At 42.6% G+C, this 16,002-nt stretch overlaps 1 protein-coding gene across 3 annotated transcripts in view; it reads left to right on the forward strand.

The window, feature by feature from the left end:
• Window positions 1-16,002, forward strand: part of Kif6 (kinesin family member 6) — a 285,185-nt gene that overhangs the window by 80,452 nt on the left and 188,731 nt on the right. For 2 of the 3 annotated variants that reach the window (XM_076915376.1, XM_076915378.1), the window contains one exon: window positions 15,552-15,758. The exons of the other annotated variant lie outside the window; for it this stretch is intronic. In XM_076915376.1, coding sequence (XP_076771491.1) covers window positions 15,552-15,758 — 207 coding nt within the window. The remainder of the gene's footprint in view (window positions 1-15,551; window positions 15,759-16,002) is intronic. 3 annotated transcript variants of the gene reach the window in all.

The raw sequence follows: 16,002 nt of genomic DNA on the forward strand, positions 1-16,002 counted from the left end.
TTTAATTTATTGTAAATTTATAGGTTATAATTACACTTACTTGTACAATGCCTCGTGGGTACAGTGTAGAATAATTAGAGCAATGAACTCAACCCAAGTACTGTTTCTGTCACTTTTGGCTCTTTGTGTGGGATGTGCGCCCAGCTTGTTGCTGGGCACAGTAGCTGATGCTCTGACATCAAGGGGTGGAAAGCACCACCCTCAGGTCACAGCGCCACCCTCAGGTGAATGTGGGTCTCTGATGAGCTGTGAGAAATGGTCACTCATAAATGCACTGACTGTCAACCTCCACAGCAGCCACCTTCCTGCGCCTTATGCCCTTCTTCTTCACGGCATGTCCCCACAGATTGTCCTCAGAGAGGGCCTTTAGAGGCTTACAGACCATCCACATGCTTCTTGACCTCATAATAATCACCTTCTCTTCAGAAGCCTAATGCTTTAGGGGTTGGCATTGTTGTGTTGAGTGCAAATGAGCTGTACTCAGAAACAGCCATGCCTCTTGGTGAACACAACACCACAGAGACTCCGACACTATGTTAAATCTGTGAGCTCCAGATATTTTGGAAAAGGAAGCGACTTTCCAAATATCTAGCCTACCAGTGACATTTAAGGGGGTGTATAAATTATTTTCCCAATAGCTATGAAAAGTTCTTATACCTAACTCTTTTCTTAAAATATTTATGTGCCTTTTGTGAGTGTATTTGTGTGTGCTTCTGTGCTCGGAGGCTCCTGGACCGCCAGAGCAAGCTGTGTGACCCAGGGAAGTACAGAGACAGTTGGGAGAGTGTATTGGATTTTGTTGAGGGTGTTTATGCCAAAGTTATGGGAAAGACTGCCCCTGGACCTGCCATCCAATAGTACTGGGATAGTGCAGAAAGAGCAGATTGGATTTACTGTGTGCCTGCGCTCGTTAGTGCCTTGCTGAAGCCCAGATCTTTCGAGTGGCATGTGAGTCAAACAGGAGTATTTTAATTACAACTGGGCCATTATCCGGTCAGTAACACAGCCTCACAAGACTCCATGTGAAAGGCACTCTAGCTGTATGGAACTACATATGAGACATACTACATATACATACATAGCTGTGTGAGAGCCCAGTCAGAGCAAAATACACAACAGGAAAGATGTATTTCAACCCTGATCAGGTTACAGCCAGATACAGCCAAAATAACATCCTCTGACTCTTGGTTCCCAACCAGCAGCTAGAAATCTTAGCGAAAGATGTGATAGCAATTTTACTCTTCTCTAATCTGTTGCACACACACACACACACACACACACACACACACACACACTTAGTAGAAGCCAAAGACAACTTTGATTTGAGTGCTTTCTATATGCCAGACATTTACTTAGATTTTATATATGACCAGTGTTAGAAATATATACTGCATTTAGATAGTGTTTTAAAAATATTTATTATATTTTTAAAATTATGTGTATGTGTGTATGAGTCTGTGTATACTTATGTACATGTGAGTCCAGGTACCCATGGAGACCAAAAGGAGGTGTCAGATCCCCTGAAGCTGGAGTTATAGGCAGCTGTGAGCTGCCCCATGTGGACACTGGGAGACAAACACTGGTTCTCTGCAAGAGCTGCAAGTGCTTGTAATTGCTGAGCCATCTCTCCAGCCCCTGAATAGTGATAGCATGATGTGACTGATAGTGTAATTTGAGTTCTGCTATCATCAAGCCTAGCCTACACTGAGATCTACAGTGTCCATTAAATAAGCCAAGTGGTATGGTGGAGGCGTTCTCAGAACGCTAATATGGACGCGCTCATCATGACAGGGACACAATCTTCTAGACATAAAATCTTAGTCCTATAGTTTGCTCCAATCTTTAGAATCCTCATCTCTAATTAAACTAGCAGAAGGCAGTCATTTTTACTCTCTTCTCTTTATTGAAATGTGTTCACAACAGTAACAGAAAAGGGAAAAGAGAAAGGGGAAAAGCCATTTTCTGCAAACCAAGGAAACAGCTATAACCTCAAGCTATGAGAGACCCTGCCAAATCCCATGAAGCTCGAATTATGGTAAGCGCGGGTGCTAAGCGCCAACACATGTATCGTTTGACCTCAGGCAGGATAGAGTTTCTGCTAAAGAAAGGGCCGCAGTTCTCAAACACAGATCCGGTGATCCTCTGGTTAGGGTGATGAGGTCTGAGCAGAGGAGAGTCTAGGCATGTAATATAGATATTCACACTGAATCATGGAAGGTGGGGCCAAGGAGAAACCTTAAATGCAGGCCATCTGAAGGTCAGTGGTCTAACTCATGCCAAATGCTAGCCTTTGGTGAGCACGGTTCAGAAAGACGGTGATTTAAGGGGCTTCGTATGAGCTTTTCCAGACCCATTACTGCAGACCATTGGCAAAGTTTATGTTAGAAAGGTCAAGGATCTAACAGTCCGGTGTGGATTAATGTATTCAACACACAATCCTAGTGTGAATATTTCCTTATTAATCCATAAATAACCAGAAAGGAAACAGCCTGAGACCTATGTGCATGTTATGGAACAGACCCACGTATGTGCGGTGAATCAGGGGTTGGTGCCTTTGTTGAAAAGCTAAATCCATGAAGTAGCTCAGGGTGTGTTTACCATCTCAAACACATCCCTTACATTGAATGTTTATTTTAAAAAAAAAATAGCATACATTTATCCAGGAGTTGAAAGAAAATAATTGCAAGACCCAGCCAAGAAAACTTGAACTCAGGGGAAAAAGTGAAAGAGAGTAACATTAAACAGGTAAATGCATTATTAAGAAGAGAAATAAAAGAGGAGGAGGGGGGGAAGAGAGAGGGGGACCTGAACACCCCAAGTAGGAGGGAGAGGGGAGCCTGAACACCACCAAGCTTTGTACCTAAGAGCCAGGAACTCAGCTCACTGAGCCAATGGGCCTGGTCTGTCAGAGTGAGAAGGAAGCCTTTCCGACTCTTATGTCTGAAATCATGGTGCTATTTATTAACTCCCTGTGACAGCACAACTTGGTGTATGTTTTGTGGCTATAAAGAGCATGCTTCATCCTCACAAAATAATAACTCATTATCTCCTCGTAAAATTCAAACGTGGCACGGCCTTTGAGTAAGACAACAATGCTTATTAGCGTTGTAAATGTCGTCAGTGCTCCTGAGAGCATTCAAAATGATTTATGGTTTTAAAAGACAAAGTCATCTGGACAATAATCACATAGGAAAAAAATACTTTTTAGAAAGTAAACTGAACTCAGAAGCACAGAGATGATGTGTTAGGTAATTGAGGAGGGTTAATTGTTGCCCTTGAAGACAAACGTAGCTCTGCATCTTCATGCAGACAATCGAAAACAAGAGTCATATTTGGACATCTGGGGTTATGTACATTCTTGTTTAGAGAGCAGGCTCACCAGGGAGCAGTGGATCAGAGGTAGACTGTATGGCTAGATCTTGTGTGACAGGGTCACGTCTTGCCTTTGAAACTTACAAACTTTAACTTTGAAAAAATAACACAAAACCTTATTTCTACCTGGCTGTCCTATTATGCTGTCTGAAAGCTTATTAGACTTAGCTGAATATGAGCATCACGAACCAACCTTGCCACGGATCAAAACAGGCTATTCAAGGAAGGTCTTCTGTTTGCAAAGAGGATGAGAACTCTGCGGAGTCTAATAGGCTATTGGTGCGCCCAGCAATGGCTGGCTACTGGAAATGATTGTACTAGGTGGACAGTGCTGGATGGAGACACAAAGATTCGAGGTCATGAAAAGGGGGGACACCAGGCCATTTCTTCGACTGTCTTCAGTGCTGGGTACCAGTTTAGAGGGTGTTTATAAAATGTTGCCATTAGAGCACACCCTCAGTGAAGCAGGAGAAAGAAGAAACTATCGAGACAAAAAGCTCTGGCTCTTGCCTCCTTATATCTGTTTCTTTAAGGAACTGACAGGTAACCCTGATGCATTGCTTATGGCTCATGAAGAATTCAGGAAGGTCCTTTATCTACTTGGACTTGAGCTTTGTACAAGGAAATAAGAATGGATTGATTTGCATTCTTCTACATGTTGACCTCCAGTTGAACCAACACCATTTGTTGAAAATGCTGTCTTTTTCCACTGGACGGTTTTAGCTCCTTTGTCAAAGATCAAGTGACCATAGGTGTGTGGGTTCATTTCTGGGTCTTTAATTCTATTCCATTCCATTGATCTTCCTGCCTGTCTCTGTACCAATACCATGCAGTTTTTATCACTATTGCTCTGCAGTACAGCTTGAGGTCAGGGATAGTGATTTCCCCCAGAAATTCTTTTATTGTTGAGAATAGTTTTTGCTATCCCTTTTTTTGTTGTTGTTGTTGTTGTTGTTGTTGTTATTCCAAATGAATTTGCAAATTGCTCTTTCTAACTCTGTGAAGAATTGTGTTGGAATTTTGATGGGGACTGCACTGAATCTATAGATTGCTTTCGGCAAGATGGCCATTTTAACTATATTAATCCTGCCAATCCATGAGCATGGCAGATCTTTCCATCTTCTGAGATCTGCCATTTGTCAATTCTTGATCTTAGAGCATAAGCCATTGGTGTTCTGTTCAGGAACTTTTCCCCTATGCCCAAGTATTTGAGGTTCTTCCCCACCTTCTCTTCTATTAGTTTCAGTGTATCTGGTTTTATGTGAAGGTGTGAATCTAACCAAGCAAGTGAAAGATCTGTATGATAAGAACTTCAAGTCTCTGAAGAAAGAAACTGAGGAAGATCTCAGAAGATGGAAAGATCTGCCATGCTCATGGATTGGCAGGATTAATATAGTTAAAATGGCCATCTTGCCGAAAGCAATCTATAGATTCAGTGCAGTCCCCATCAAAATTCCAACACAATTCTTCACAGAGTTAGAAAGAGCAATTTGCAAATTCATTTGGAATAACAACAACAACAAAAAAAGGGATAGCAAAAACTATTCTCAACAATAAAAGAATTTCTGGGGGAAATCACTATCCCTGACCTCAAGCTGTACTGCAGAGCAATAGTGATAAAAACTGCATGGTATTGGTACAGAGACAGGCAGGAAGATCAATGGAATGGAATAGAATTAAAGACCCAGAAATGAACCCACACACCTATGGTCACTTGATCTTAGACATGGAGGATGGCTTTTGGGGGCATAGGTAGGAGAGGAGGTCCTTGGTCCCATGAAGGCTGGATGCCCCAGTGTGGGGGAATTTGAGGGCAGGGAGTTACGTATGAGTGGGTGGGTGAGGGCACATCCTCATAGAAGCAAGAGATGGGGGATGGGAAAGGGGCTTTCTGGGTGTAGGAGCGGGAAATGGGGAAAGGGCATAACATCTGAAATGTAAGTAACATATTCAATAAAGAAGAAAAAAGAATTCAGGAAAACTGGTCAGAGGTCAAAGTCTGCTCTTAGCACACAGGGACTATTCATTGTCAGTTGTTCTTAGACCTACTAGGGTCTGTTCCTTGCACTGCATCTGAGCTGAGAGTCCTTTTAAGGGTTTTACATGACACAAAAAACAAACTTCAGTGACTTGATTTGATTTTGTTTCTGACTGGGCATTTGGAGCTTTGCCAAGTTCTAACAGAAAGAGATCTTCATGGCCAGAAAGACAAGTAGAATGTTCGCAATACGAGAGATCATTACTAGATGACAAAACAGAGAGGTGGGACTCAGCCACCCTTGCCTCTGCAGTGCTCCCTCTGGCTTCCCCGCTGAGTGACACTGTCCTCCAATTCATGTCTTTTCTGGTCTCAATGTCCAGACTCAAAGACTGCAGAGAGTTGGCTGTCACATTCAAGTTTTGCTAGAGTAAATCTGTGTGAGCGTACAGCACAATTCTTCTTGGTATGTTAGTTCCACTTGGTGTCCTAGATGTCTGCACAGTGGAACGTAATGGACATTTTTCATCTTACCTGTCATCATTAGGCGGATAGACTGCAAGAAACTGTTTACATGAAAGGTTTGAACCAAGTGTCCCGAATTCTTGAAAAATGTATTAACCCTTTTAGCTTGATATTGTTATTAGGTATTATTTCAGATATGTATATAGTCAGATTTGGAAATTTTAAAGCCAGACTGAATTTTAAAGGGAAGACGATATAAATAATTGAATTTAAACAATGAAAAATGGCAGTAGCAGAAAACCAAGATGAGTTACTTGCTGTCTTTGCAAGCTACATCCAGCTGTGATTCTTCTGCAGTCACCTATTTAAAAAGGAAGAAAAGGCAGAGACTTTTGAGGTTATATGTCTGTCATACAGAGAGCAAACCTGTCTTCTAGTAGACAGTTTGGTGACCACTCAGGTTGATAACCAGGGCCGATGACTGACCAGGACTCCTTTTAAAACAACTTTATTGGAGCTAGGGAGACAGCTCAGTTGCTAAGATGCTTGTTGTACAAGCATAAGAATCTGAATTTCAATCCTCAACATTCACATAAAATCTGGCCTCATTGTGCCTGTAATCCCAGCCCTAGTGGTGCAGAAGCAGAAGCAACCCTGGACCTTGCTGGCTAGCGAGAGTAGCCATTTTAGTGAGATCTATTCAGTGAGAGACCCTGTCTCAAAAAAATACTGTGGGGTATAACCAAGGAAGGTGTCAGGAATGACTTCTAGTCTCCACAGGCAGGTGCACATCTGTGTATGCAAACTTGAATACATATGTTTAAAACATACACACACACACACACATACGCACATGCACACTCACACACACACACATATATATGATTTGTTTTTTATTAAAGGTACTGTGTTGATTCCTCCCTCCCCGTTTGTCGTCACTACCTCTATTTCCCCAACTTTGATTTTGACATAACTGCCTTTGACTTTGGCCTCTCAGGGAAACAACCCAGAGGGATGCAGTCTTCTGACCTCTGACCTCCCACAAGGGAAATTTCTGCAGAACCATCAGTGATTCTGACATTACGTTTTCTTAAAATTATTAAACCACCCAAAAGCTTGTTGAGGATGTGAAAATCATATCTCTGTCAAACCGATTCCAGACTTGCTAGGAGAGCATATAATAGAGGTACTGGCTGTTCTTATCAGAGGGTGAATCGTAATTGCTAAAACCTTCTCATAAGCTGTAGATTGCTCTGAAGCTTTTATTTTACTTTTAAATAAAATTGCTGCACCTAGCCTATTTTTCTCTTTCACAAAGCTACTTGGAGAACACACTAGATAAGAAAAAGACCCAGGATCCTACAACTGGGGAAATAATTCTCATTACTTCTTCTGAAAACCAGATATATTATGAAGAGAAAAGTCAGAACAGAAAATAGTTTATGTTATTTAATTCCAGTAGAGAGATTTCTCATTGGAAATATTTTTCTTCAAGGTGGTGACAGTATAAATGAACTTGCCCCCCACCGCGACCTATAGACTCAGGTATTTGAACATTTGGTCCCAGTCGGTGGTGGCATTTGGGGAAGTTTAGGAGGGAGGGCCTTGCTGAAGGAAGTAAGTCACTAGGGACAGGGTTTGAGAGTATATAGACCTGACACACAACCCCTCAACCCCCTCCCCCCAATGTGTGCGTGTGCGTGTGTGTGTGTGTGTGTGTGTGTTTTGTGCTTGTGGGTCAAAATATGAACTTTCTGCTTTCTGCTCCTGCCGTTATGCCTGCTGTCTGCCACGCTCCCTGTCGTGACAGACTCTTACTCCTCTGAATCTAGAAGCCAAAATAAACTGCTTCTTCCATCAGGTCCTGATGTTGGTCATGATTCTGGTCATGGCATTTTATCACAACAACACAAAAGTAACTGATACAGATGTGTTCTGAAACACAAGCACCAAACAGCATGACAAGTATTTATAGAGTCAAGGGCTAAGCCACCCGGCCTGGTGTCTCAGGTACTTACGATTTCAAGAGCATTGTGAGCCTCCTGATCCAGTCGTTTTTGTGTGGGAAGAACTGGATAAGAAACTGTTTAACCAGTGGGGTCAAGATCAGCTTAGACTTAGTTAATGGTGGGGTTTAACCTGCAGGATATGGATAGCTAACAAGGAGAGAGCCGTCATAGGGATGCTAGTATTTCCAAGCTTCATTGGAGAGCTAATGAACAGAGAGGAGTGTGTAAAGGCCCTGTTCTAGAAGCCACTGCCAAACAACACTTGGAGAAGCTGGATTCTCTCTTGTGTGGTAGTTCTTAGTCTTTGCCTTGGGCAGCCATGGCCAAATACACTACAATGACACATTCAGTCTAAAAGAGACATCTAGTCTTAGATTAATGAAATTCTTGCAATTTTGCTGCATAATTGTGGAGTAATTTAGGATTAAAACAATAAAAGGTTTAGGTGCACAGCAATGGTACACACACACACACACACACACGTTATTTGAGGAATTGATGACTAAAAATAATCCATGATTATTTTTGAAGTGACTGGAAATAGATTAATATTACAAAAGTTGAAAGTGCCATGTGTGAGCACAACACATTTCGCTCTGCTGGTTGCTGCTCCTCCTGGCAGCAGATCCTGGGTTGGGAGTCTACGGAAGGCAAGATGGCAGAGTGCAGAATACCGGAGGCTTTTACCTAGGCTGCAGAGGGAAGTCAGAGATGCCAGGCAAGAAAAACATCATACAGGCTACAAACAAGGAGAGCACAGGGCTGCCACCAGGTATCCCGGGTGAGCCCAGATTGCAACTGGGATTTAACATGTCCTGCCTCAGTATTGGCCTTGCTTTGCTCTGATCCTTTCTGAGTTGTCTTGAATTTCTCTCACTTAGGATGGGAGTGTTGGCTTTGTTCTTCTGTGAGTTTACGTGACAATTAAAACTATGGTGTACAAGTTTGTGTACAGCGATGGCTTTAGACTTCAAGACTGTATATGGGCAGTCTTGAAAATGTAGAGCAGCGGTTCTCAACTTGTGGGTGGTGACCCCCATGGGGTCAGAAATCGGACATCCTGTATGTCAGATATTTACATTGCAATTCATAACAGTAGAAAAAAATAATAGCTATGAAGTAGCAATGAAAATAATTTTATGGTTGGGGGTCACCACAGCATGAGGAGCTGTGTTAAAGCGTCACAGCATCTGGAAGGCCACCCTGCACATTGACACCAGCGTCCAACAGGTTGGGGACCTGGGTGGAGCTAAAGTGGGTGGAAGCAAGCCCGTGAGGATGGATGCAAGACCCACTCCCCACCTTTCGCTTCTTGGTGAAATGAGCAGCCTCTGCTCTATGCCCCTTCCACCATGATACTCTTCCTGTCTCAGACTCAAAGTGATGAGTCCAGCTGACCCTGGACGAAGACATCTGAAACCATCAGCCCAAATCATAATTCTTCCTTTTAGATAATATTTTCAAGTATCTATCACAACAAAAGGTCTGATTTGCACAAGGATCTAAAGAGGAATGGAAGGTATGTGACACCCACCGTTTGATCAGAAGCCAAGTGGGAAATGCTCACACCTGCTAGCCAGAGAGAGCAAAGGTCTTTATCGAATACAGTGGCTCTCCTGGTCCTAAAGCACCTACTAATTGTTTGGATGAGGACATATATTTTCATTTGTAGAAAGAACAAAATTTCGAGAAAATAATGAATTTATAGATTATAATGTTGGTTCAAAAAGTGTTAATGTGTATATGTTAGTGTATATGTGCATATTTGTATGATTTGGGGGATGTATGTTTGTGTATATTTGTGTATAATGTGTGTAGTTCTGTCTGTGTGAATATTTGTATACTCATGGGTGTGCATGTGTTTTTGAAGAACAGGTAAGGGATTATCCCATGTAGCATAAGAACACTTCATAGGTATTATTGATAATACTAGGTCTAGACAGGTCTGAAGTCAGGAAGTAATACCTAGTGTCCCCTGCTACGGCTAGACTGTACATTCTCGCAGGGTGTCACAGATGCTGCACTCCTCAAGGCTTCCAGGGAGATTACTAAGTCTGCCGTGGCTCTACCACAGTTAAAGCATTCAGAGCACTGCATTGGAAAAGGTGTTGATAAAATTGTTACATAAGGCACCCTTGAAGGAAAAGGAGATATTTAGTCTTAGGAAGCATGTTGCGTTAATTCAGGAATATGGATAGAGTAGATGCAATCAAACGTACATTTTAGAAATGCTACCATGTGGAGAATAGTTGGCAAGACGGGGGAGATGTAAGAAGACTAGGTGAGAATGCACTCATCGCTCATCGGGTAAGAGGTGAGTAATAGCATGAATTGTGGAGAGGAGTTTCAGGCCTCTAGGAGCAGATTGCATTGGCTGTCCATCCATGAGACACGGAGAGAGGAAACAGATGTGATTATTTGAAGGGGGGGACATTATGTTCAATATACAAGTAAGCATAGGCTGAGATGGTTCAACAGTAGTGCGCTTGTAACAAGTACAATGATCTGAGTCAATCCTTCACAAGTTGTGTGGACAAGCATGTATGGAGGCATGTGACTGCAACCCCAGTGCTGGGAGGCAGACACAGTAGGGTCCCTGGGACTCACAGGTCAGTAAGTCTTGGCCAACCAGGGAAGTCCAGGTTCAGTGAAAGACTCTGTCTCAAAACATAGTACAGTTCCTTGTTTGATGTTGCAATAAAGCACTGTGACCAAGACAACTAACTTATCAAAGAAAGCATTTAAATGTGCTCACATTTCAGAGGGCTGGAGTCCATGATGGCAGAGCAAAGGCAAGGTGGCAGTGACAGCTGATTGTAGCAGATCACATTGAGATCTGTAAGAGAGAGGCAGAGACAGACAGAGAGAGAGACAGAGAGAGAGAGAGAGAGAGAGAGAGAGAGAGAGAGAGAGAGACAGACAGAGAGAGAGAGCACGAGCCAATGACACACCTCCTTGAACAAGGCCACACCTCTTAATCCTCACCAGTTAGACAGGAAGTACTCAAAGATATGAGCCTATGGGTACTGTTTTTATTCAAACTGCCACAGAGAACAATTCAGGAACAACATTCAAGGTTGACCTCAACACACAAAGATCAACTTCACTGTTGAGCCATGCATCTTGTCCCTTACCCCTTTTAAAATTTGATACCGGGCCTCCCGTTTACCTAGAGCTTGCTGGGTAGCTTAGACTGGCTGCCAGTAAGCCCCAAGGATTCTCCTACCTTCACATCCTGAGTGCGGGAATTATTGATGTACACTACCATGCCTGGCTTTTTATGTAGGTGCTGGGGATAAAACTCAGGTCTTCTTGATTACATGGTGAACAAATTCATTTTAATTGTCAACTTGATAGAACCTAGAATCACCTGGGATGGGAGTCTCAATGAGGAATTATCTAAATCAGATTGCCCTGTGGAAATATCTTTGCAGGTGTGTGTGTGTGTGTGTGTGTGTGTGTGTGTGTGTGTGTGTGTGTGTGTGTGTGCGCGCGCATGCACATATGTATTTGGACTATTAATTAATATAGGAAGACATTGCTCGATGTGGGTGACACCATTATCTTGGATCCTGAAGGGGAAAGGAGAAAGCTAGCTGAAAACAAGCAAGCAAGCAAGCAAGCAAGCAAGCAAGCAAGCAAGCAAGCAAGCAAGCAAGCAGTTGCGGATGCATGCCTTAACCCCTCTCTGTGTATGGCTAGCTGTTTCAGGTTCCTAACAATGTGACTTCTTTAGCACATGAAATGGTAAACTGAAGAAAGCCCTTTCTCCCCTGTTGCTTTCTGTCCAGGGTGTTTGTCTTAGCTACAGAAATGACACCAGAACACATGACCAATACCCTACTGAGCCACCACTTCTTTTACTGGGCATGCGTCTTCCTCAACTCATAGCTCTCTTTACACACACCTGGATTTTCCTGTCTGAAGAGATTGCAAGTTCCTTGAGATCCAAGGCCAGGTCTTATTTTCCTTCATTCTCTGTATGACCTAGCATAGCTATCTACAAAGACTGACACAAAACGCAAAAGCTCTCTTCGTGCAGATGATGAATCATCCTGAGGATTTTTCCAAAGGCACCGGCAATTGCCAAGAACACATTTGCTTAAAACATGTGCTCAGTTTTGAATTGAATCTGCCTAAATGGTGCCATCTGTTCTCAGGCAATTTCAAAAACATTCAAATACAGGTTTTGTTTTGTTTTTTTTTACTTGTTGTTGTTATTGTTTACCTTTTAGAGGACAGGAAACTGGCATGTCCACAAGACATAGAGATTCCCTGACTAAACACGGAGCAGACATGGCCACATCCAATGACACAGAACCACATAAAGAGCATTGTCTGAGGTCTAAGGAAAATTTTATCTAAGAGGACACCAACAGCTACATCACGCAGAAAGCATTTATGAGACAGAGCTTGAGGCATGGATTCCTACAGTATATTACTGCACTTAATTGCAGGCTCTAGAATGCAGTTATTTTTGTGAATCTTGTATTCCTTTGAAATGGGTGCACAACTTCCAATACTTATTAAAGGACTAGACTCAGTGGTGTGCAGCATCAGCAGCTTGGACGGCAGGGGCAGCTGTTGAGACCCCATTCATTGTGCGATCCAATCCCACCATCACCTGCTGATTGACTTTCAGTTTCATCCATAGACTCCACTGTCTCGTGAAAGCACCAGTGACCGTGAAACCTGTCTTTAAGTTCCGCAAATACCTCTCAGCCACTTCCAGAACACCTCAAGTCAGGTTCTATATTTGAGTTTGTGGCTTTACATGCAGCTGTTTGTTGACTCACTTCAGCATGAGAGAGACAGAGACAGAGAGACAGACACACACAGACACAGACACAAACAGACAGAAAGAGAGAGCTCACATGCTGCCAAGATTTGGGTCTAGTTATTGTGGTAACAAATGATGGGCCACATTTTCAGCCTGTTTAACTTGTTCACTGCATGGTAGTCTCCAAACCATGGCCAGCATTATGACATCTGTGTGTTTCGATAGCTGGTGTGAATCAACCATTGTGTGCATCACTAATTCATATCGACAGAAAGAATTTCTGATTTAAGACACATCAGCGTGTGCTTCTCCATCCTTGTGCACGTGTATCCGCACTGAATTCTTTGGTGCAGAGCCAAATGGCTGTGGATTCATTCGCATGACTGTTTGCCTGAAACACTCTGGTTTTATTGACAGCACAACGCTGCTGCCCCATTGCTTGCATTTTTTTTTAGATCATATTTATTCCTTAGAGAAAATATAACCCCAACTGTATAGAGAACTGTATAGAGACTGCTGATATTTTCACTCTTCAGAATTTGCTCCTGATGAGTTTAAATAATAATAATAATTAGCATTAATCTACTCCCTGACAGAATCCTTGTTTCCTCTAAAACCTCAAGAGCCAGGCATCCCCTGTGTGATCTCTTATCATTCTGGTACTCTGCATTCCCAGCCACTGTAATGAGCCTTCACACTCTGCCTACAGCATTCAAGAGCATTTCTAGCCCAAAGGTTACAGACCACATTCTTGCCACAAAACACATTCAAAGGCCTAAGACCCACAGTCGGGCTTATGTACCAATGTCCCCACTTCTCAGGACCAACTCTCTATCTTAGTTTCTTTCCCTGTTGCTGTGATGAAATACTCAACCAAAGCAGTTCAGGGGAGAATGAGGTTAGTCTAGATCACAGTTCTAGGCTCAGCCCATGATGACAGGGGAATCATGGGAGTGGGGGCTTGAGACAGCCACTAGCGTTGCATCCTCCATCAGGAAACACAGGAGCCGAGGTGAATGCATGCTTGTTGAGGCTTGTCTCCCACAGTCCAGGGTCCCCTGCCCAGAGGATGCTGCTGCCCACAGCTGAGATGGCTTTTCCCACAGCATTCCCCACAGCCATGTCCAGGTGGTGCTAGATTCTTTCAAGGTGACAGTGGACACGATCACAAGTCTCTTGCTGGTAAAGCATGAGTCCCTTCGTTGGCCTTTCTCTTCCATCCATCCAGAAGGCCACCACAATTGTTAATGACCCATAATTTCCTATTTTAATGACGTAAGTTCAGAAGTTACAGAGCACATGTACTTGAGAGTGCCAGTATTGTGCTAAGGTAAGCTCCACCACAACATTCCTGTCATTCTTAACCTTATTTTAACTCAGCCTTTGGTTTTACAAATGTATCGTCATTTATGACAATCTTTTCTGAAGGCTGCAACATTTTAACTTTTCCCAGGCTATTATCTCCCTGATCCCAGATGTCCTTTTAGTCTGTACACATTCCTGTTATCTTTAAGACATTGAAACTACTATCCTAATTTATGTATCTCCTGGTACACCTTCTCATGGCTGCTCTCTAGGAAATAGACATAGTGTTTTACCACTGTGTCATGGGATTCTGCATTTGCATTATTGTAGCACATTGCTAAATTTCTTTATAAAATATTCTTAATTTGTATTCCCATCAGTAGTGTGTGAAAATTTTCATACCCTTATGTCTCCACCAGAATTCATTTCCTTAGTCTTTGTTTTTGTAATTGCTCAGCCTGATGGGTGTGGAATAATTCATCTTTATAGCTCTAAGGTCTACAGGCATTATTTATAACATTGAGCAGTTTTTCAAATGCTCCTTAAGTATTTTTCTGATTTTTTTTGAGTTATTTAGTCATCTCCCGTTCTCATTTTTCCAAGTATTTTGCTTGTTGATATTTTAAAACATCAATTACTACTTTACAGGGATTATGATATGTTCATGGATTTACTTGTCTTGATGTCAAAGTGGTGTTGTTACATGTAAGCATTTAGTCCCACTGGCATTTATTCACATATACAGTATGAAGAGGTATCACCAATTTATTTTGGTGTGTGTTTGGGGGAAGGGGTGGGGAGGTGCGTGCCCATGCATACAAGTACCTGCATGTGTATGTGTTATGAATGCATGTATATGTATGCACACATATATTATGTGCAGGTGTGCTCACCTATGTGTGCATGTTTAGAAACCTGAGGTCACCAGAGGTTGTCATTAGGTATCTTTCTCTATCACTATTCATATATAACTTCTTTATAATTCCATTGCCTTTGTTGCCATTCTTGTTGGGCTATTAGAAATAATTGATTTTCATTTTGATCTTGCAAATCCAGTAAACTTTATCTATCCTTTCCATCCTGTGTGTGTGTTTGTGTGTATTTTGTGTATATGTGTATATAGTGTGTATATGTATGTGTGTGGTGGGGGGGTCCAAGCATGTGCACTTGGAGGCCAGAGGTTGACATTGGGTGTCTTCCTCAGTCCTCTCTACCTGCTACTGATGAGTTAAACTCTTTGGCCAGTGAACTCCTGAAAGTGGACCTGTCTTTGCTCCACTCCAACCCTGTGCGAGGGTCACAGACATATGCAGCTATGCCAGGCTTTTTCACAAGGGCTCTGGGAGTCCAAGCTCAGGTCTTGTGCTTCATTGCAGGGACTTAACCATATGAGCCACCTCCCTATCTTCAAAAGTCTCCATACTTATTTCAGTAGGATGCCTTTGTCACCTTCTGAATCAACCCATCTGCATTTTCTGCATCATCCAGCAGGCAAGAACACACTGAAAAGAACAGACTTTGATGATCTTACCCATAAGTGTTGGCTTCATGGGAATGCCATGCTATTAGAAATGCAGTTTTTAATTCTATGTCCTCAAACAGTTCTCACTTGATACCTTATACATTTTGTAACTTTTTTTAGACTCCTATGAATCAAGCTTCAACCCGATCACACTGTATTTTCACTGTGCACTTGAGCAGCAAGGAGCCAGGGTCTGCCACCGTCCGACATGCTAAGCTCCATCTGGTTGACCTGGCAGGGTCAGAACGTGTCTCAAAGACTGGAGTCGGGGGCCTGCTTCTAACAGAAGCCAAATACATCAACTTGTCCCTACACTACCTTGAGCAGGTGAGTTGGGTAGAACGAGGTCAGTTGCACCTACCTGTGCTGCTTGTATTACATGGCAGACAGTCTAGTCTTTGTTGTCTGTTTCATAATTATGGTGAAATATGCATAAAACATTTATGCTTTTCATAGTTAGAAAAGTGTGTGTCTGTGTCTCTGTGTGTGTGTGTGTGTCTGTGTCTCTGTGTGTGTGTGTGTGCAGAGTCCAGAAGAGGGCATCTGATCCCCCCCAAGCCTGAGTTGTAGG

This window comes from Arvicanthis niloticus, chromosome 17 (assembly GCF_011762505.2).
Source record: "Arvicanthis niloticus isolate mArvNil1 chromosome 17, mArvNil1.pat.X, whole genome shotgun sequence".
NCBI classification, from domain to species: domain Eukaryota; kingdom Metazoa; phylum Chordata; class Mammalia; order Rodentia; family Muridae; genus Arvicanthis; species Arvicanthis niloticus.